Source organism: Tripterygium wilfordii, chromosome 20, assembly GCF_013401445.1.
Source record: "Tripterygium wilfordii isolate XIE 37 chromosome 20, ASM1340144v1, whole genome shotgun sequence".
Taxonomy (NCBI): Eukaryota; Viridiplantae; Streptophyta; class Magnoliopsida; order Celastrales; family Celastraceae; genus Tripterygium; species Tripterygium wilfordii.
In genome coordinates, this window is record NC_052251.1 from 1,381,989 (window position 1) to 1,404,127 (window position 22,139).

General features: G+C 38.1%; 3 protein-coding genes across 4 annotated transcripts; 2 read left to right on the plus strand and 1 right to left on the minus strand.

The window, feature by feature from the left end:
* The first annotated feature begins 1,495 nt into the window (after positions 1-1,495).
* LOC119986470 lies at positions 1,496-7,562 on the plus strand. Its single transcript, XM_038831031.1, has 12 exons — positions 1,496-1,601; positions 1,701-1,707; positions 1,745-1,844; positions 3,922-3,981; positions 4,095-4,134; positions 4,762-4,940; positions 5,063-5,101; positions 5,320-5,406; positions 5,552-5,612; positions 6,173-6,297; positions 7,033-7,124; positions 7,230-7,562. The coding sequence occupies exons 3-12, from the start codon at positions 1,797-1,799 to the stop codon at positions 7,342-7,344; spliced, it is 846 nt and encodes a 281-aa protein (XP_038686959.1). The 5' UTR covers positions 1,496-1,601; positions 1,701-1,707; positions 1,745-1,796; the 3' UTR covers positions 7,345-7,562.
* A 1,548-nt stretch (positions 7,563-9,110) lies between these two features.
* LOC119987024 (E3 ubiquitin ligase PARAQUAT TOLERANCE 3) lies at positions 9,111-17,479 on the plus strand. Of its 2 annotated transcripts, none has more exons than XM_038831728.1 (15): positions 9,111-10,079; positions 10,532-10,628; positions 10,868-10,949; positions 11,043-11,209; positions 11,301-11,380; positions 11,481-11,537; positions 11,660-11,816; positions 11,918-12,066; positions 12,238-12,405; positions 12,486-12,782; positions 13,087-13,128; positions 13,327-13,579; positions 14,242-14,361; positions 14,635-14,713; positions 16,603-17,479. In XM_038831728.1, exons 1-15 carry the CDS (start codon positions 9,914-9,916, stop codon positions 17,239-17,241), a joined length of 2,553 nt encoding a protein of 850 aa, XP_038687656.1. In that variant the 5' UTR covers positions 9,111-9,913; the 3' UTR covers positions 17,242-17,479. The 2 variants fall into 2 exon arrangements, with proteins under 2 accessions (XP_038687656.1, XP_038687657.1); XM_038831729.1 differs by having other exon boundaries at positions 9,914-10,079; positions 14,638-14,713; positions 16,603-17,241.
* Positions 17,480-18,131: 652 nt separating this feature from the next.
* On the minus strand, positions 18,132-22,007 carry LOC119987420 (3-isopropylmalate dehydratase small subunit 1-like). The gene is made up of 2 exons (XM_038832333.1): positions 21,113-22,007; positions 18,132-18,502 (listed from the first exon to the last, which is right to left on the minus strand). Exon 1 carries the CDS (start codon positions 21,897-21,899, stop codon positions 21,123-21,125), a length of 777 nt encoding a protein of 258 aa, XP_038688261.1. The 5' UTR covers positions 21,900-22,007; the 3' UTR covers positions 18,132-18,502; positions 21,113-21,122.
* Between the last annotated feature and the right edge of the window lie 132 nt (positions 22,008-22,139).

The window sequence follows — 22,139 nt, forward strand, 5'->3', positions numbered from 1 at the left end:
TTTTAGTATAGATGGAACATAAATATTGTTTTTTGAGAGATAGTAATTCTATGTAATTAGCAAATATACATATATATATATAGATATATATATGGGAAAAAAATATAAATGTCTTTTATAGTGTGTTTTTCCAAACAATTATTCTAATCTTCTTTTTTTTTGAAAAAGAATTATTCTGATCTTCTTACATGAATATAATTCGTGGGGGTTTTTTTTTTTTTTTTTTGGAAACTCTCCATTTAACCAAATAACCATAGGTATCAAATAGGCAAAATACCAACCCATAGATGAATAAAAAAATAAAAAATAAATTTTTGGCCTAGTGATAATGACTCCTTAAGATTTGGAAATGGACGTGAGGGTGGCCCTTTTGACCTAGAAATATGTCACTTGTAAACGTGTTTATATTGCAAGTTGCCAACCGAACAAAATCTAATCAGTATAAATTTATCCTTCGAGTCGTACCATTAGATCACAAAGGCCGACTTTCACCCTTGCTCGACCAATGTGTCTTGCTCAAGGTCTTTTATGCCTTTACATTCGAGGGACAATCTTCGTCGGCCACGAGAAAACCTTTGCACGCCTCCATTATTTTTTGGGAGGCTTACACCCCATAGAAACTATCTACCTGAGACTGTCTTTTGGCTCGTAGGACATAATTGTAAAATTCTAACTCTTTCATAGTGGTATCTCACTAATAACTCGGGCCCCTCGAAAGGAGGCCTGAAACTAGGAGTGTACATGGTTGATTTTTTGATATAAGATTGGTTATTGACAATTTTGGCAATTTGTCAATTGATCCTCAATAATATACATTTGACAATAACTGATCAAACGATCGGTTTGATGATGGGTTCAGTTTGACACAATTTTTTTGGACAGCCCTACCTGGAATGCCTCTGTAGTATTTTTCTAATGCTAGAGTCTTCTTCTCAAAACTTCCTTCAATTAAACTTGAGCTGACCAATTTACACGAGAGACGAGTATAATAGCACTAGGTTATAGACTTATGGCTGTGTAATGTGTAAGACTTAAAATGTCCCACATCGGTTTGGTAACACACCAACCATGTGATTTATAAGCTTGGGTTCATCTCCAAACATTTGAGGTGCCTTTTAGAATGACAATGTCAAGTAAGTCTTAAGCTCAAAGTGTCAACAATATCTCAAATGAATTAAGTACAAAACTTTTCTCACCTCCGTTTTCTACTTCTCACTTCATTCTTCTCATCCTTCAATATAATGCTCAACGAGGATATGACTATTAGAGAATCAATTAAAGAAAACCATTGAAGAAGCAATAGGCAAACCTTAAGCAAACGACGACGTTGCATGCGTGGCATGTGAGTCGCTCTTTCTGTCACAGCGAGACGAAAACAACACGTCGAGATTGATACTCCATCCAATAAAAACATCCCACGTAATCAAACGTGCCACGTGTACACCCTTAAAATAATGTCACAGCACATGGCCAGCAGCAGGCGATAAGAACCAGAACGAGAAAGGTCGACTCAAAATGGGAAAAAGGCCACGGTGAAAACTCTTCCTCCTACCAGCGAACTCGTCTCCGAAGGAAGAATCACTGCAGTCAAGGATATTATCGTAATTTAACTCTCTCCTCTTCAATTCTAAGAACCAGTAAATAAAAGCAGAGTCGTACCATTCGTGAACCTGTATGTAATATCTGCCTTGAACAATTAGGTTGTAGAACTGGAGTGATTTTTCTCTTGTGATTGCCAGAATTCAACAATTCGTCGTTGATTCATTGTAGAGCTGTAATCCTCTGCATCATTCGCCATGGCCGCACCATTTTTCTCCACTCCGTTTCAACCGTACGTGTATCAGGTACTTTCTCTTGCTTTATCTTTACAGCCGTTTCAACTATATATTTGCGTCTGGTTACCTGGAAAATTGAGCCAGAAGGAATGTAGTAATCGTTGTTTTTTTTAAAAAAAAAAAAAATGCGTGCGAGCGTTTAGTATATGTTTATGTGAATTTAGAGATTTGTTTAGGTTTTGACGTCTGATCTGTCGCGAATTGTGTCCCTTTCTTGGGATCGGTTGTCTTGGTTGGCTCAATAGGGTTTAATTCACTGGGGCGACGCCTTCTAAAATTTGACAGACTTGATCTGTGAACGCGTATTTAGTTAGTGAAGAGTTCAAAATTTCATTGCCGAGTGGTCAAAAGCGACAGACTGTAAATCTGTTGAAGTTTTTCTACGTAGGTTCGAATCCTGCCTCTCCCACTTGTTTGTTGTAGACTTCAGAGAAAAGAGAAAGGAGGCATTCGTCAGCGTAGGAAGGCTCATTGATGTGTTAGATTATGTTTTATGGTTATGTAAACTAGATGACATAATTCCGGTTTGTTAATCATTTATGCTTCGTGAAGTAACAGCAGTGTTACATTCCGAGAGGGGAAAAATCTAAAGGCAGCATAACATTAGGTATAAGAGAAGATTGTTGAACTGACAAGTTTTATGGCCGAGGATGAGGAGAAGGTCATTGATGCAACATAAAGTGCTTAGTAAATGAAGGGGTGGTTTGTGTTTTCAGGAGTAAAGTGTGAGTGTTGAAATTGCAAATCTTCCGGCTAGGCATGACATGAGGGCTCGATCGATCTGAGGGTATCTGAATTCTTGCACGAACAAGGACATGTCAGCTTTCCGCAGCCGCATTGGTCAGTCGGGGACACTCGAATGGTTAAGTTAGTGGTTTTAGAGAGAGAAAGAGAGAGAGTATTGAATAATGAGAGATCTTTTTTTTTTATCTCCTTCTATATCATTTGTTTGGGCGGTAACATTCCTTTGGCGCGAAGATTCTCTTGCCTTGAGTTCCCGCCATTAGGTTTTCCTTATGCTAAGCGCATAAGATGAATGCGAGCTGGTGGGCCGTATGCCGGTAGGTTCTTGGGTATGTCATCATGCCACGTGTTTGAGCTGAGCTTTGTGCTCCTTATAAAGCAAGTGTGGAAATTGAACGAACAAAAATAGAATGGAAATGCAAAACCAAGGCAGGTTAATCAGAAATAGGCAATTAGGCATTATAGAAAGCTACTCATGCATGATTATTATGGGAGTTTTGGGAAATTAGAAAAATTGTTGCCAGGTTGTAATAACTCCAGCATTGAAGTGACGGTTACATCTTGGAGAGGCTCTTTTGGTAATTTAAACTGTGACCCCTAAGTTTCAATGAAGCAACTCTACGTAGTATTTTGTGTTCAGAATTCAAGGAGTCCGAACCCCCCTCCCAACCACTATATCTAGGATTGAGGCTTTTTTTGACTGCGATGACATTGAATAAATTAAGGAAGTCTTGGTTCGCAAAAATTCAGCTCCTGTGTAATTTGGTGTTACCATCGAATTTCCTAATATCAGTTTTCTTGGTTACTAATTTGAACAAACAGCTTGAATGACATTAGTACACTCACAAAATGAAGGCCATATATTAATATATATGTAGTTTGGATATGACAATCAGGTGGAAATTGTTGGGTCCATTTTCATTGCATGCGGTCTTTTTAACATTGAATGCTCTGTTGATTGCTTGAAATAGATGTATTTAATTCAATGGCTCAAACTAGTAAAAGTGTACGTTCTTGTTCCCCTACTTAGCTATTTACATAATTACATGTACTATATCTTTTTAATCTGTAAGGGATCAAATTAATGGGTATTGAAGTAACTTCACTGCGTCTTCCCTGAATTTCTCAAATCAAAAAGAAATCTTGTGTGTCCAAGCATTGTTACCTACATATGGCCGGTGTTGTTGCTTGTAGTTACTTCTCAAGCTTATTTTCCCCCTTTTAATGAAATTATTTTACTAAAGTTGAATTCTATAATTACTCTTAAGAGTTCTTCTTCTTGTTTTTGATAATATTCTATATACTGTAAGTGTGAATACTTATAAGACTTGATGTACTGTAGAGTCCACATGAGGCTGTAATACCTTTCCAGATTTTAGGTGGTGAAGCTCAGGTGGTTCAGGTATATACCGTGATCATCCCATATTGCATCATGATTACAGTTCTCCCTTATATTTCCCTTCTCTGCCCTTGATTTCTAAGTTATTTTGTTGATTATGCTTCTTGCATTTCCAGATTATGTTGAAGCCAGAAGAAAAGGTTGTTGCAAAGCCTGGTAAGTAGCTATCTTTCCATGTTTATCTCAATGATTGCTGAGCTTGTTGTTTCTTTAATGGATCTACTGATATACAAACCCACATTGGGTTAAATCACGTACATGTTGAATAATAAATTTTTAATTTGTTGTTTGGTGTTAATGACTGCATACTCATATACTGCTTTTCTGGTTAGTGGTTATAATGTTTGGGATTATTATTAATGCCAATATTCTGCTATTCAAGCAGAAATAATAAATTTCGTTTACGGTTGTTGATGAATGACTTTGCTCAATTCCTAGTAATCCATACACTGCCCGAGGCTTCCAGCATGCTGTTAACCATTATTTAAGCAGCTCACTTGGTTTTGGCTGCAAAGCACTGAAAGCAGTGCATCTTACTGCCATGTGTCTATCTATCTGTAGCTGAAGTAATTATATTGGCTTATAATAAGGGTAATGACATATGGAGCTCATCGACAACTTACTGAAAATATGCTTCTAGTAGATATATCAGGCTTTGTAAAGTTGATTGGCTGTATTGCAGCTAGTTGATATGTTTTTTGTTATATCTATTTTCAATTATAAAGCAAGCACTTATCCTTAGTTCCCCTTAGTTACTTGTGGGATTGATATATGAATCTGTAGGTTCCATGTGTTTCATGTCTGGAACCATCGAGATGGAAAATGTGTACGCACCTGAAAATGTAGGCGGTATGTGGCAGTGGCTTTTCGGCAAGACCATGACTAGCATAGTTCTGCAAAATCCTGGTCCAAGTGATGGGTTTGTTGGGATTGCTGCGCCATCCGTTGCTAGAATTCTTCCGGTTTGTGATTTTAAACATGCCAAAATTTATATATTTTGTATATACTTCATAGAGCGTATGTTCTCAAACATATTAGTGGCTTTGACTGACTGTGGCCTGCACTCTGTGTTTTACTTTACCAGATTGATTTGGCGGTGTTTGGTGGAGAGCTTTTATGCCAGGTAGATCTGATTTATTCAATTTGGTTCTTGATTTAGCTGATAAATCGTGGATTCATTTTGAAGTCTTACCTAGAAGGCTAGAATAGACTTTCACAATTCCTGGTGCTACATAGTTTTCTTTTATGGTTTTTTAAAACGATTTTTCATTAAGGTCACTGTTGACGTTTCTTTATTGTTGCCCTGGAATTATTCTGTGACTTCATTATGTTATTTTGTAGCCAGATGCATTCCTTTGTTCCATCAATGATGTAAAAGTTAGCAACACGGTTGATCAGAGGGCACGTAACATTGTCACTGGTGTTGAGGTTATAACTGCTGCTTTTTCTTTATGCTGCCTGCCATTGCCCCTTCAAGGAACTGTTTTTTTTTGTGCACCGTGTCTTTCTTTGCTTACCAAGTCTTCGAGTTGTACTATTTTTAATATTTGTTTGTCATGTTGATGTTGTTCAGGGATTTCTTAGACAGAAACTATCTGGCCAGGGACTTGCATTTATTGTTGCGGGTGGATCTGGTATGGTTTTGTGACTTTTTCTCAAGTGGTAGAATTGATTGGAAGAATGGACTGCTTTCTTAAAGCTGTGACTTATTTATACATACCTAAAGAACTCCTGCTACAGCCCTGACTTTAAATTGCGCTTTATCTGAACTACTGAAAATGCAGTTGAAAGTCCTAACAGAACATGCCTCGTTTGATGTTCGTTTGAGATTCAAATTTGTCTTAGCGGGGATGTGGTTATTTATGAATCTCAATCTCTGTATTGTTGTCCTATTATGTTTACATCAATTCAGATTGATAACAACATATTTAATGGTTTGTAAACTTGTAACCGTTGTACTTGTACTTCATATTTGATGATAATGAAATACTTGCCTTACAAAAAATTCAGATTGATAACGACATATGCTATGGTTACCTTATTACTTTGACATAATTCAGATTGATATCAACATATGCACATTTTTCAACCAGGCCACCATCTCTGCCACCTCATGATTTTTTTGCTTGTACTATTTCCCATGCTGTCTAAGTGATGAAAGCCTAATAATGAGAACCCCATTTCTTTTGTGCAGTTGTACAGAAAAATCTTGAGGTGGGTGAGGTATTCGCCGTTGATGTCTCCTGCCTTGTTGCCCTTACAGCTTCAGTCAATGTCCAAATCAAATACAATGGTCCCCTGAGAAGGGCAGTCTTTGGAGTGAGTTGCTCTTCACCACCCCCACCCCCACCCCCATCCCCACCCCCTTGCGCCCCTCTCTCTGTCCCAGTTCGTTTACCTGTTACATGTTGATTCTGGGTTATTGGATATTCATCATCGTACATCAGAGGTATCTTGTTATGGTTTTGTTTTGGAGAAAAGTTCAACTGAACTGATTTGTACCAGTTTAAGTCAAGGACATGCATTCCGCTTATCAGTTAAAAGATACACAGACACAAAAAATTATTTATTTTTTCTGGGGTTTGGTAAGTTGCAATTGTTTTGGTGAGGGTAGTCTGGGTCTGGGCTTATATACTTAAAAACAAGTTGTTCTGTGCTTGCATTTTTTATAACAAAAGTAAAATATGTAGTAAATGGTTTAGTTAGCTCAGGCAGCTTATAGCTCTATGGAAATCTGAGTGAAATCCATGAGTTTCTCTTGCAAAGTGCAAACTGAACTGAGTGTTAGGATCAAGAACAAAAAGGTTGACCAACAATCAAGGTAAATACTGTTGGTTGATGAGCATGTCTTTTTTTTCTCTCGAGTATTGTTTACCCTCTGCAAGTTTACATGTTTGTGAGGCTGCCTTTGAGGATATAAATATATAATGTTGTTTTGTATCTTAAGTGAAGTGACCCAGTTCTCTGTGTGTCTAAATATTTGTTACTAGCTGGCTTTGCCCTACCATGAGTGTCTGTTCACATTGAATTCATAATTGTGCTCTGAAATTGCAGGGCGACAACCTAGTGATAGCTGTTCTAACTGGACCGGGCATTGTCTTCATTCAGAGTTTACCTTTTAATCGACTTTCTCAACGGGTTGCTAGGTATTTGCTTCCTAACGGCGTAGGGCAGATTCTTTCATGTTTGTTGCTCTTGCTATATTAATCTGTTCCAGGGTTCGTAATGTTGTTGGCCTTCTGGTTTTTCAGGGCAGTCACAACACCCAACATGAGGGAAAACCCCAAGTTTTTCGTTCAGATAGCCATCTTCTTTTTCCTGGCCTATGTCGTGATTGTATCTTCATTAATCTTAACAGATGTATGAAGTTCCGTGCGGGCTTTTCGTTCTTTTAGATGATCAGTATAATATCTGTATTAGCTCAATTAAATTTTCATATAGTCAGATGTCACTCAGATCAATACCGAAGGATTTAAATGGTTTGCTTTTGTTTTTTTGATGCTACAACTCACCTGGAGCAAGTGTTGATGATATTACAGTTACATTTGTTTAAGAGGTTGTTAAACTGACTTTTGTTTTACCTATTTGTTTAGTGTAGCAAGAATTGATGATGCTACATCTCATACAGGCGATTCAAACATTCTTTCAAAAGTGTATATTTCAATAAGAAATTCCTAATGTTTAGTAGGATTCTTAATTTTGAAATTTTGATGTTTTATAGTTCAGTACACTACTTTCATTGTTATGATCTGAATCCCACATCGGAAGTATGAGATTATGATGTGGGGGGGTTTTTATGGGCATTGGGATTAACAACCTCACAAGTTAGTTTTTGAGGTGTGGTTCTCTCAAGGTTCATATCAATTGATATTAGAGGTTATATTATGTCTCTCAGTTGCAATTGTGCGGCAGGGGTGATGATATCAGCATAACAGTGTTCGTCACACCCTAGTTAGTGTCAAGCCACAAAGGTGGTGAAACCAATTCATTGGGGCTAGTTATTGAAAAGCCAACCCGTGTGGACGCCAAGGTTGTAGAGTGTGGTGGAATGTTACGATTTGAAGTCCACATCGAAAGTATGGTTCTCTTAAGGTTCATATCATTCTTATGGAATCACTTTATCATTCTTATGGAATCACTTATTCACTTGTAATTTTCATTTTAATTTTTTATAGTGAAAAGTCTATCCAAGACATGGTCACAATGTACTTCATCATATATAATAAGTGTTGGAGATACGAGTTCTTTGTATCATTTTCATTGACTTGCTTTTTTTATCAGTTACGATACATATTGACTTGTCTTTTTATCGATTATGATACGGATACCAACAACTTGTATACCAATTATTTCAACTCCTGAATATACCAACAACTCGTAACCAATTATTCTAACTATTGAGTTATATAACTCCTTAATATATTTGCAACTCGTAATCAGTTATTCCAATCATTGAGTTATACATATTTTAGATTTTAACTACATAAGGACGTGGAGTTTCACGAAATTCAATTATTCCAACTATTGAATTATTAGTAGTGCTTGGTAACCCATATAGTGATAGTCCATAGGAACCCAAGTCTTTTAAACGAAAATTTAAAATGTTTTAACCCTTAAAATACATGTTAGATTTTTAAAAAAATTACATATTCAGAATTAGTGTATAAAACTCTTTCTAATAAGATCAATTGTCGATGAGTTTTATCGATAAAATCTTAATTCCATCGTTTTTTTCAATGGAATTTCAAATTGCAATGTTTTTTCAATGAAATTTCAAAAAATAATAAATTCATAACTAAAACAATGAATTTTAAACTATACTTTAAAAAATAATGAAATATATATTAAAATAATAAATTTTGAATAATAAATTATGAGATAAAAAATTTGTTGGATTCTAATGGACTATATGTTATTTTCTTTGAATTCTACAGATTTTAGATTTTACTTACATAGACACGGGAATTTCATAAAATTCTATGCATCAAACCCAACGAATAATTGGGATATCATCATTTTCGCCTTTCTATCTCAAGAAATAAAAGTCTATGCACCGGTAACAAGGTAACCGTCGTATGTAGAGAATCGGGTCCGGACCCTTATTGAATTCGGATAAAGTCATACTATAGAGGTAAGGTTTTTGAGAGCCATTTATTAAAGACTCCTTCCCGACCCCAAAACCAAACAAGCGCCCCACAGTCGCTACGAAAAAGATCAATCTCTCCCAATCCTAAAGTTCCTCATTCCAAACCCTAGCGAGACCGATCTCTCTCAATTCTTCCCGGCGTAATACCCTCCGATCGAGTTCGTATATTTTGAAGGCGGTGTGTCAGAACCTTCGATGACGAATCGCTATCGAATCGCGTAGGCAACCACACCGATTTCCTTGTTCATCCAGATATCTACGAGGAGCATGAGAACCGGTCTCTGTAGACGATTTCGCTCCCAGCATCTTCCGATCGTCGATTAGGGGAAAATCATCGCAGATCTCTCCTACGGATCTCAGGGGCGGTCATCTCTTACTCTTCCCTTGCGTCGATTGCAACGTTGGTTAGGGTTTTCAGATTTTTTGTTCTTCTCAAGATTTTATTTCTGATCGCGGCTGGGATCGTTTCGAGGGTCACAATCTGTAAACCGTCCGCTGTGTTCGTATTGTAACCGCTTGCTGTTGAATTTGATTCAGTACCACTTAAGAGTTTGGAGTAAAATTTCATATCTACTCGGAGAATTTTTTGAAAGCTGTCGATTGGGATACTGTGGAGAGCTCGGCTACATACTTTGGTGTACAAGTCTCTACCAGAGTGGATTGTATTGGTTTGGTCGAGTTTTGTTTGTACTTTGTATACCAGGCCTGTTCTTTACTCACAGGCTGACGATTAGTGCTTTTGTTATTCGGTTATTATATTATTGTTTTATTTGTTGAAAAAAAGAAGCCATGGCTGTGTATTACAAATTTAAGAGTGCAAAAGACTATGATTCAGTCACTATGGATGGTCCTTTTATCTCTGTTGGTACTTTGAAAGAAAAAATATTTGAATCAAAGCATCTAGGCAGGGGTACAGACTTCGACCTTGTGGTCACTAATGCCCAGACTAATGAAGGTTTGTTTTGCTTTCTGGACTTAATTGGTTCTTAATTGAGAAGTCTCTAATGAAATGGTGACTAATGAATCTTTGATTAATTCTGATATGGGCTTAGCTTCCTGTATTTGGGGTATTGTTTCTTAAATTTCAAACACTTGGGTTGGGCACTCTGCACTTTGTTTACAATGTAGTTTTATGGTATCCAGCCTTTTGTTTAAGCTTGTTAAGTGGAAAGAATTGCATGTGAAAAGTTTTTTAGTGCATAAGCATCATGAAAACCTGTCCCGTGTGAGTTTTATCTGGACCAATTGTTACTTATTGTTTGTAACACTGGAATTGATTTGACGCTCTAAATGAGAGATGGGGATGGAGGTCTAGCTTTTGATACATTGCATCTTCTTTATATTGATGGTATCTTAAACTTTGACAGTGTTTCATAAATCTCGTTTTCTTTTGCTTTGCGATTTCAGAGTATCTTGATGAAGCGATGTTAATCCCAAAAAATACATCTGTGTTAATTCGACGGGTTCCTGGACGACCTCGAATGCCTATTGTTACTCAGCAAGAGTATTGTCTCAAACCTTTAAATTTTTCACGATTAAATTAATCTTTTTTAGCATTGTCTATGTAGAGATGTCTAAAATCCCCTAGTCTTGGTCTGTTGTTTCAATTACTTAATATATAAATCACCCTCTAAAATTGCCAAATTACTGTTACTATGCAGACAAGTAGGCCCATTTCTTTTTGACAACATTCTGTGAAAATTCTGAGGGTTTGGTTGAGTTTAGGCATATTGTGTTTTGCAGGCCAAAGGTAGAAACTAAAATGGAGGACACCCAGCCAGTAAAGAGTAGCATCCCTTTTGCTGATGCATCTGTTACAAAATATGTAAGCTTTCATTAACTTTCCATAATCTAGTGTCCTGTTGGTTTTTTCAGCAAAAGTGATTCAAGTACTAATGCTTTTAACTTGACGGTATAGACCGAGGATGTCGAGTGGGATGAGTTTGGTCACGACTTGTATGCAATTCCTGAGGCCCCTCCAATTCAGGCCAGCAATCCATTAATTGATGCTCCGCCAACAAATAATGCTGACGAGGATAGCAAACTGAAGGCCTTGATTGAGACTCCTGCCTTGGACTGGCAGCGGTGAGATTTCCTTTTGGTTTCTAGAGTACATCGTTTGCTTGGGAAGTATTCTTGTGACTTTATATGTTAAATTTTCATAATGGTTTTGCAGTCAAGGTGTTGATGGTTTTGGTGGTCCAGGAAGAGGTTATGGAAGGGGTATGGCTGGTAGAATGGGTGGACGTGGTTTTGGTACTTCTACTACTCCTATACTTTTGGTTAATCTATGCTCTTGTAAGACGAGAACTTTTTCTCATGAAGCTGAAATTCATATATTGTTGTGGTTGATTAGGGTTCGAGCGGAAAAAACCTCCAGAAGGCTATGTATGCCATCGGTGCAAAACACCCGGTATGTGCACATCTAAGATGACAATTTACCTGTCCTTTCTCCTTCATCCTTGTTCAGCCTTCTGTAAGTATGTGTTTATTGCAGAAACATGCTTAATTAATGTATGTATCGTTCTTGTTCAGGGCATTTCATACAGCACTGTCCTACAAATGGTGATCCAAATTATGATGTCAAAAGAGTGAGGCCGCCTACGGGCATTCCTAAGTCAATGCTGATTGCCACCCCAGACGGCTCTTATGCATTGCCGAGTGGTGCAGTTGCTGTTTTGAAGCCAAATGAGTAAGCTAAATATCTTTCTTAGGTTTTTAACTCGTTTATCCATGCAGTCCAAATTGTCTGTTTGAGGCAGCATAGATTATAAACTTGTAAATTCTTAATAGGGCTGTTTTTGAGAAAGAAATCGAAGGCTTACCTTCCACTCGTCCTGTTGGTGATCTTCCTCCGGAAATGCACTGCCCCATGTGCAATGAAGTAATGAAAGATGCTGTCTTCACGAGCAAATGCTGTTTCTCAAGTTTTTGTGATAAGTGTAAGTTCTATTGAAGCTTAAATTAGTTAAGCATATACTTTTATTTTTCACCTTAGTTTTAGTGTAAGTTGCATGAATGCTTTCGTTCTTTTCATGCATATCGTTAGTTCTTTTCTGGCATTTTTAGCACATATTTTCTATATTTTATCTCTACTTTGCTACTTAACTCAGGTATCAGGGACCATATCATATCAAAGTCAAGGTGCATTTGTGGTGCAACAGATGTACTCGCTGATGATCTTCTGCCAAATAAAACGGTAAGGGATACAATCAACCGTATTTTAGAGAATGGTGGTAATAGTAGTGCTGAAAATGCCGGAAGCGCCTTTCAAGTCCAAGGTATAGTACGATGACCTGCATTATTTATGTAGACCATTATCATGTTATGCAATGTTCATAAACCTCTTCTTTAATATCAGATATGGAGTCGAAGATTCCACAGCCTAGAATTCCATCACCTATTCATTCTGTTGGATCCAAAGGAGAGGAGAAACCACCGTGCCGTAAGGAGGAAACCCCTATTGTAAAGGAAATGGTAGATGAAGTGAAGCCTTTGAATGCCCATCCAAGGGTCTTGGAGCAGGTGAGGACTGTGAAAGTGGCTGATATATCAGAAGCTACGCTAGAGTCTATGAGTATAAAGGAGCCTGCTTCACAGAGAAGTGCTCCACCAGTGGAGGAAGAAGTGCAGCAGAAGCTAACTTCTGGTGAGGCAGGTAATAGTTGTCGTTCTATTTATTATTTTATCCTGAAATATTTGACTTATATATTTGGCAGCGAGGTATGCTAACTTCTTTTTTTGATTTTAGTATCCTCGTAGATGCTTGAGGACAAAAATACTAAGAGTGAAAATAAGAATAATTTTTTTTTGTAATTTTCATTTTAACTTAAACTGGATAATACTGGATTCATTTAATAATGGATGCCCATCATAGGAAAATATACAGTATAAGTTTTTGTCTTATTGTTCAATAGAGCCATGATGATGGTCTAACACATTTCAAATCTTTGCTTTATCAGGAAAGAAGAAGAAAAAGAAGAAAGTCCGCAATCCTTCGAATGGTTTGTTGGCCTTCTAATTTTACTTTACATAATATCAAAATATTTCAATATTTGGTTGATTCCTTATGGCTCTTGTCAATTTTTTTCGGCATATGTTATCTTGTTCTGAATTGGATGAGCGATTATACTTTGTGCAAATGCTTAGTGAATTTGTTGGAGGTTCTATGATTTATGGAGTCTAATTGGTATGCTTTACAGACTTACAGTGGCGAACCTCTCAAGATCTTGCAGCCGATCCATATATGATGCCACTTGGACCCTCTGCTTATAATCCTTACTGGAATGGCATGCAGCTGGGGATGGAAGGGTACATGGGTCCCTATGCTGGTGGAATACCCTATATGGGACCCTCTGCCTATAATCCTTACTTGGACATGCCTTTTGGTGGTATCATGCCTCCAGACCCTTTTGGTGCACAAGGCTTCATGATGCCAGTAGTCCCACCACAGAGGTATGCGTGATGTGTTCTGTTAAAGTGTTTTTTTCTCCTTCTCAAACCAGCATGCACAAACGTGCTCATCCCACAATAGGATGTGCGTGATGACTTGCGCGGGCTCTTTGTTGTTAGTGACATGCTGCCTAGGAATAGTGATGAGTGAATTTTAGTGATTTCTGTTCGTGGTTAGAAATTGGGTTATTTCATTAGGTTTTATATCTGGTTACTGTAATGTCAGTAACACAGTACTTTTGAAATTTGAAAGTAATGCAAAATACAGTAAGGAAAGATGTTAGAGAAGATAAGCGTTTAGAGTGTCCCAATGAAAATCCTCGTCGGAGTATCTGCATGTGTTAAGACTTTAATGGAATTTACTCTTTGTTTTGTTGTAGAGGGCAAGTGTCTTGGTGTAATGATGAAGTTGCTTGATTGTAGCTGAAGCGTCACATATTTAAATTATGAAACATTCCATCTAGACTATGGGATTAAGTTGTGTGGATCTGCCCTTCACATATACCTTATTTTGGAGTCTTTTGTACCTTTTTTTACTTAATTTACTTATTAATAAAGAAGGAAGATTGTGGTGGATATTGATATATTAGTTGTGCTTGCTGTGGTGTGAAATGGTAATATGTGAATTTGAAGCCTAATGAGAATGAATTTTCGATATTCTACAGGGATCTTGCAGAATTTGGAATGGGTATGAATGTTGCACCTCCTGTCATGAGCAGAGAGGAATTTGAGGCTCGTAAGGCCGACGTGAAGCGGCGGCGTGAAAATGGGAGACATGATGAAAGGTGATAAATAATTTTACATTCTCTTGCGATTTTTGATCTATGTGTTATATGATGACATGACCATGTTCTAGATGATAATCGTAAAAATTGAAGTGGTATCTCATTGGAAAATTTTGAACTGCCATCAATTTGGCATGTTGTATCTATGCCTGTTGCTTGGGCTCTCCTGCAGTTCATTGCATAGTCTAATTTGTTGCCTTTGCTTCCAAGTGTTGCGCAGTTAAATTTATATATTTTTTGCCAATATGATAAACAATGCAATTTCTCCTGCAGCAGGGAATTCTCTAGTGGTCGGAACTTCAACAGGGAAGTGGGCGGCGTTGATGATGGTTCTTCAATGAAATCAAAATCTGTACGTCATTTTTATTATTTAAAACCATCCTTTTCTTTTACGTCTGGTCACTGCAGTGGTCATCTTTCATGGTTTAAAGATTTAATTTGGCAAAATAAGACCAATATTGCAAGAGGTCATGTGATTGCACATTACCCTTTTCTGTGCCCTAAATGGGGAAGTTTAATTCTATCTTCCTTGTGATTGTTAGGGTCAAATAATCATCGTTTTTTTTCCCTGGCTTGTTCTTTGGATGATTTTTTTTTTACTTTTTCCCCGTTCCCATGAAATTTAAAAAAAAAAAAAAAGCGGAGGAAAATAATTAGGCTGGAAATTGTTTTACCAGATTTATACTTAATCTGTTGAGTCTTTATATGCTTTGCAACTTCTCTGCAATGACATTTAAATTAAGGGGTAAAAGTTAATTGAAGTTGGTTTGAGTTGCGGGTTCTGGTAGTTTTCATGGTTCCTTGCAGCCTTGTGTCCTATCAGCGAATTTGGTCCCTTGTCTACCTCCTAGCTTCTTCTGCCGTGGACCTGGTGGTTCACTGATCATTTGATGTTTATTGTCGGTAATTAATTAGTGGTAATTGTTGTGTGGATAAAGCAGACCAATATCATTCAATAGGAAATCTGGTAGCTATTTAATTTATGTACATGCGAGAAGTTCTGGTTGTAATTATAGTACGTGGATTAATATTGCACCGAATTGATGGTGTTTAGAATAATCTACTTGGTACGCAGTCTTCTGAAGCAGTGAATTATGTTCCCATATATTTTGGACCTTGCTACTAGCAATGACCAAAAAAAAGAGAGGTGTGGACGTCTGGTAACACTTTAGTTGCATATTTTCCTTGATTTATAATGCATGAATATTAATCAATTTTTTTGTGATTTGCCGTCATTGGAGTTCATTGTCCAATGCTATGAACCTTTTTTACGTTTTCAAAGTTGTAGTGTTGTTCTTTTTAAGAAAGAAAAGTTTTTCGATCTATCTGTGTTTTTTGCACTAATCTGGTAATGTTATTGGCGTTGGATGAGGAGTTGTGCCATAATTCAGGGGAGACAAGAGAGGGATTTAAATTTCGATGATAAATGGTCTGTGGCTTCTGAATCGTGTTGGCTGCCAGGGACTCATAGAATTAGATGTAGGCGTTTGATCAAAACCCAGTATCTTTTGTTCTTAATTATAGAAAACAAAAGTACACTTCATTCGGTTGAGAGTTTTTGGTTCATAATATTTCTTGAGTGTGTATGTAGGTTTAGGTTTTTTTATTTTATTTTATTTTCGTTTTAAGAGTTAAATATTATATATTTTGCAAAATGACTAATTGAAAGAATAAGGGAGATCTATATAAATAAACTTATTGCACGCAATCATATGTATATATGCATTTGAGACGGTGCATATATTCTACAATTTTTACCAGCATACTACCATCACATATTCTAACTTATATGTTACTGTTAAAATTGTCTGTCAAACGAATTCATAGTTACCCAAATTTTGGCTGTTGCTTTCGATATTGTTGTTCAAAAACCAAACGCGTTAATTGAAGGGGAGAAGGTAAATTTTATTTTACATATGGGGGGGTTTTGTGGGTTAAGTGTAAGGTTTTATTTTATCTATAAAATTGCTTCATGGTTAATTGATCCTTGTTATTTTACTCTTGCCCTTTTCCTGACCAAAAAAAGAGAGTTCGGATTCGTCTTTGCTTTAGAGTGGGCTTGAAATTTAGCCCACTTTCGTGCAAGCCACCAACCTCCAATAGAGAAACAATGAGTTTTGTAATTATGCAGTCCATTGGGCTAGATATGGCCCATTTACCAACACATCAGCTCAACTATGACTTTTATTATTTTATGCAAAAAATCTCTGACCTCTCCGCTTTTCGTTTTGTTTGCGGCAGAAAACTCTTCCTTGGTCATCAGGTGGGGATCCGCACCACCGCAGATCTGAGAGGCCCTCGCCGGATCTTTCCGCACGCGGCTGCCTAGAACCACCTCCTCTGCCCTTGAAAAGAAAGTCGATCGAGCACCATGACAGCAACCGTGATCGGGATCGGGGTCGGGATGATGCTCGTAAAGATGGGGCCAGCGACCGGCGCCACCATCACCAGCCTCGTTCTTCAGAGCCCAAGCCCACTCACACTGAGAGTGCTGCAGCCGCCGCCGCCGCTGCTGCCGACCGCAAGCAGAAGGCAAGCGTTTTCTCTCGCATAAGCTTTCCGGAGGGGGAAGCAGCCAAGAAGCGCAAGCACTCCTCTTCGAGCGATATAGCTGCTGCATCCGGAGCTAATGCATCTAATCACAAGTCGTCAGCAGCCTACGAGGACTATAAGGCATCAAAGGCGGTGGCTTTGGCATCATCTGCGGGAGGCAGGAAGAACACTAGTGTTGCTACCGCTGACTATGAGTCGAGTGACGACGAGAGGCATTTCAAGAGAAAGCCTTCAAGGTATGAGCCATCTCCACCTCCACCGGAGGAGTGGGAAGACCGTGCAAGGCACTCTAAGGGCTCCGGGGATCGGGAACGCAGGCATAGATAGAAAGTGTGTATTGTGTGGAATTGAAGATGCTGCTGCAATCATGGATTGAAGCGTCTCTCCAGAAATTGCTGTTTCTAATGGGCAAAATGTGCCCGCGACTGAGTAATTAATTACCCCCTTGTGGGAAGAACAGCATGGATGATTATGATTTGATATTTGGGTTATTTGAGTTCTCTGTTTTCGGTACAATATCTATTTTACATTTTTAATAAATAATAAAAGTTTTTGTTCATCTTCATTTGTTTTCTTTTTGAGTTTGCTTTGCCGATTGGTAAATGAATTGCTTTTGGCAGGGTTAACTGAGTTTCCATCTCTACACTACGAAGTAAATGCAACGGAACTGTCAACTATGAGTGGCTTTATGGGCCACTAGGCCCAGTAAGCCTAAAACAATCAAGAGGCTTGTAAGAATTTGAGGCCCAATATGAACATTTGGTTGGGTTCTAAAACATACAAGCCCGGCCCGGAAATATTTCTTAGTTTGATATGTTTAACCTGGAAAAGATCAGGACGCACATTATATCATATTTTTGTTTTTTAATTTTTATGATTTACCCAACTTTTTCCCCCACCATTATATGTAAATTGTAGACTCAAAAGAATTGTGTAACCCTCAAATCTGTCTAAAAACATTATTAGCTGCTATGGTCATAACAGGAAAATATTTACCAGCCTGCCTGCATCCATGACTCAGACATGGCTCATAGGCAAATCACAACTTCTTTAGAAAACTTTGGCGCATCATTCTCAACTTCATTTTGTACTTGTAGGAGATGAAGTTGGATAAAGTCCATTCTTCTCTCTCTCTTTAGGGGGAAATAGTGCATTCAACAAAGAGGAAAAAAAAGGAAAGAAAAAGGAGAGCTATAACTGCAACTAAGCAACCATATATAGTAAGACTAAATAATGAGAAGCATAGTTTTATTCCAACATAACTAGCATGAGTTACAAGTTCAAGAAGTACACAGCCTAAAACCAGCATGAAGCAAACATAAACACACACAATAGGACTGTTCACCATGGCATCTCTCGATAACCAACATGATCCAATGCAACGGCAGGTTAATTAACTGGGCAAAAAGATATGACAAGACGGCTTGCATTTCAGCCAACAATTTGAACATCGGTATCCAAGGATTCTTCTAATACATAAGCAACCACAAGATGAAGATTAATCATAGAAATTTGAAAGCATAACTAACACCAACTCCCACTATCACTAGTCTATGAAATCTGCATGCATGCTTGCTGTAATCAAACCCTGCAGACAGAAAACAAATGTATAAACGTAAGCTCCACGCAAAGGACTAGGTCTAGGAGGGACACCCCAGTACTCATAAAACATTATTCAGCAACAATAATATCATCCTCATGGAGTATAAGTTAAAAATATAACTTAACAATATCCAACTCATGCAACATCAGTATATGCTCCAGGGTGAAAAAAAATTAGAAACATCAAAGGGGATTCCTAGGCAAGTAGTAGGTGAACAAGATAGTAGATGGAAGTAATTTCAAAAGGACATAAAAAAACTTAAAAAATTAGTGCAAAGTATACATTTAACTATAAGTGATTGGTGAAAGTGGTCAACAATTCAACATAGTTTCTAAACTAGAGAGAGTTCTCTTTTTTTTTTGGCAAGTAAGAAATATATTAGAAAACAAATGTACAAAATACGAGGGCATACCCCAAGAAAAGTCAATAGGCAACATGAAGATAAAACTCAGCTACAAAAAACCAAGCCGAAAGCCAAAAAACTTCACTTCACGACATTAACAAAAAACCAACGCTGGGACCAAAACCAGCAACAAAATACCGAAGGCCACAAAACACTCCAGGAAAATTTGTCCACAACGTTCCCTGCTCCCCCAGGCTGTTGGACATAACTTCGATTTAGTATTGTGTTGTAAGGGATTGGTGGATGGAGATGGTGGTGAGGATTATGCAGGGACAAGTAATACCCACATCCACATAAAGGTCCAAAGAAGTTAAAAGTAACAAGCTTGAACAGCTGACCTCTTTTGTGTTCTTGAACATTTTTCTACAGTGTTCACAAACAAATCGATGACTTGTTCATGACCATTCACAAACAAATCGATGACTTGTTCATGACCAAGCATGTTGAAGAGTCTGAACAAACTCGACAAGCTTGATTATAGTCATGAGCAAGCTCCACCATGCATTCACACATTCGACAATACATTGATAAAAAAAAATTGATTATGTTTTCATGAATAAGTTTGCTCAAAGTTCATGAACATGCTCATTTATGCAATCATTTAAGAGTTAATTGTTCTCTGATAATCTTCTGAGTTTCCAGTTTCTCTTTAATGTTTTAGTTTTAGTTTTAAAATTTAATTTATTTTTTTTTATTTTACATTCAGTATTGAATAAACAATGAATTAGTTCTGTACTTTAGCATTATTTTGTTTTACTGGAGGAGAAGAGTATATTGAACCACAGAGAATAAATGTACTACTTGCCAGCAAACTTGCAAATAATCTCCTCAATTGCACATGGGCAAGTTTGAGCTCATCACAAATGAACCAAGCTTGAACAGCAATGCTGAAGCTTAGAGAGAGCTTGAGTTTAAGTTCTTAATACATGAGTTCAAACAAAGTAGAGCTCTCACAGCTCAGTGCATACACACTTGTATAAATGTATCAACTGTAATAACTGAAACTTTGTTTCTGTCATCAAAATTCGTGTTCACTGTCAATCTCATTACAAGTTGCAACTTGCAGGAATCTTCCTGTCAATAATTCTTTCAGTAAGAATCAACTAGCATACTCCTAATAAATTTTGATGCAATTAGTTGAACAGCAGCGCTTAAAGAGGTGTTATAACATGACATCATAGAAGATAGCATTTGATGTTTGAACATTTCACTGGCTAGCTAATGTTACAGAAGATGGAATGGAAGCATGATGCTTTCCAATTTTCATTCCTGCTTCTGAACTTAGCAAATGTAAATTTCAGTAACGCATAATTTAATGAAATTGACTGTCAAAACTGGTCAAAAAGCAAAATAAACCCCCCAGGTTGGCTCATCTCTGTGAGAGTACAAGGTTGAACAAAGACGTTATTTATTTCATCCCAACTCAACTTTGAAAAGCAATAAGACAACTACAGTCTGCATGACTTTCATGTCATACTCCAACATTTAAATCAACATGATTTAGAGGACGACAATATGTCAAAATTACGAATGTTGTATTGACATCATCAATTCCTATGTAATATTTATTGAGTTTTATATTTGTGCTTAGGGCAATGACGCAACTCGTGAGGCTCTAACCGAGGCACGCCAATTGCATGTTGAAAACATATACTGAGTTTGTAAAGGGTAACAGGGCGGAGAGATTTAAACGAATTACAAAATTTCTCTTATTTTTGGTCAAAATTGAATATGTTGTGGGCCTTGTGGCATCAAAAGAAACTCTAGACTTTAATGAGAGATAAAAACAAGCCCTAAACAAAACAACAAACAGAAACCTCTAATTGAATTCATCATACAATTATAAACCGAAGCAAACAGTTAGCAAAGACAACAGGCACCACTTTGCATTAGCAATAGAAGCAATCCCACTACGATGAAATTCAAAATCAAGTTTTCCCCCTCCATCTCCGCCATTACTGATTTCTCATTAAGAGCTCCGTGTCTATTGTTCTTAAATTACAATAAAGGTTGCAGCTTTGATAACCCCATTGCCCAACCTACTATGATTCCAAGACTTGGCATTGAGAGACAATAGACAAATAACAAGCATCCAGCTTTTTTTAGCATCATTTATACTCAAGTTTCCCTATGCATCTTCTTCATTCCAACTACAAATTCGAGAGAACAGAGTGAAAGATAGACATGAGTACCTTCAGAATCCTAAGCAGCCTGCTCGGTGGGGATCATACCAGTCTGACGAGCATAGGCAAAAATCCCTCCGGCCTCGATCACAGGCCCGGCGTCTCCAATGGGCTTCAATTTGTACTCCTTCCCTGTGGTGTGATTTATCAACCTAGACTCCCCCAATTCAATTGTTATAACGTCACCAGTCCTGCACTCCTCGCAGATCCTCACCTCTGATTCCAGCGGATATATCTCTCCGGTAGCAACCGAATTCCTGAAGAATATCCTTGCATAAGATTCTGCCACCACCGCCTTAGCCCCCGCAGCGCCAAGTGCAACCGGTGCGTGTTCACGCGATGACCCACACCCGAAATTGTCACCTCCGATTACGATCGAGTACTTGGTCTTGATCTCATTGGGCTCAATAAATCTCTTTTCGTAGGAGGATGGAAGCCCGATGAGAGCATAGGATCCAAGTTTCTCGTACTCGTCAGGTTTGGAGGGGACGAGGGTGAGGTACTCAGCGGGGATGATCTGATCGGTATCGATGTTGTCGCCGACCACATAGCAGAGACCGTGGAAAGTGTTGGTGGTGGTGGTTGAAGAAGAGGTGGAGGCTGCGGCTCTTGTGGTGAAAGCAGAGGCAAGACGGGTGGAAAGCGATGGCGGCTGGGAAATGAGAGGGGGGAACCTTGAGGGCGTCGTGCAGGTGGAGACGAGCTTGATGGAGTGAGACAAGGAGGTCACAAGTTTAGGTTTGGGAGTGGTGGTGAAGGCGGGGTTCACGGTGAGGGAGAGAGAAGCAGCCGCCATTGTGGGTTGTTTCGTGGTACAAAATTGAAGAGAAGTGGTTGCTAGAGATGTATAAACACGCACCAAAACCAAAAATACCTCGGCGACCTATAATTTTTTTGGGTGAGCAGGAAGACCCCGCTTGACGGCCACTTAGAGCGATTTTTGAGTCAATTTTTGAGTCATATGCACAGTAAATCACTAATTTAGTCTTGGAATGGTCACCCCAATACATACAGCGGGTCACTAATTTAGTCTTGA

Excerpts from the sequence above, each read along its gene's own strand:
- LOC119987024 (XM_038831728.1), top strand. The coding sequence starts at position 9,914 with ATGGCTGTGTATTACAAATTTAAGAGTGCAAAAGACTATGATTCAGTC. Across the intron at positions 10,629-10,867 it reads CCTATTGTTACTCAGCAAGA|GCCAAAGGTAGAAACTAAAA; the intron begins GTATTGTCTCAA and ends TGTGTTTTGCAG. Across the intron at positions 11,210-11,300 it reads CCTGCCTTGGACTGGCAGCG|TCAAGGTGTTGATGGTTTTG; the intron begins GTGAGATTTCCT and ends ATGGTTTTGCAG.
- LOC119986470 (XM_038831031.1), top strand. The coding sequence starts at position 1,797 with ATGGCCGCACCATTTTTCTCCACTCCGTTTCAACCGTACGTGTATCAG. Across the intron at positions 4,135-4,761 it reads AAAGGTTGTTGCAAAGCCTG|GTTCCATGTGTTTCATGTCT; the intron begins GTAAGTAGCTAT and ends ATGAATCTGTAG. Across the intron at positions 5,613-6,172 it reads TATTGTTGCGGGTGGATCTG|TTGTACAGAAAAATCTTGAG; the intron begins GTATGGTTTTGT and ends TCTTTTGTGCAG.
- LOC119987420 (XM_038832333.1), bottom strand. The coding sequence starts at position 21,899 with ATGGCGGCTGCTTCTCTCTCCCTCACCGTGAACCCCGCCTTCACCACC.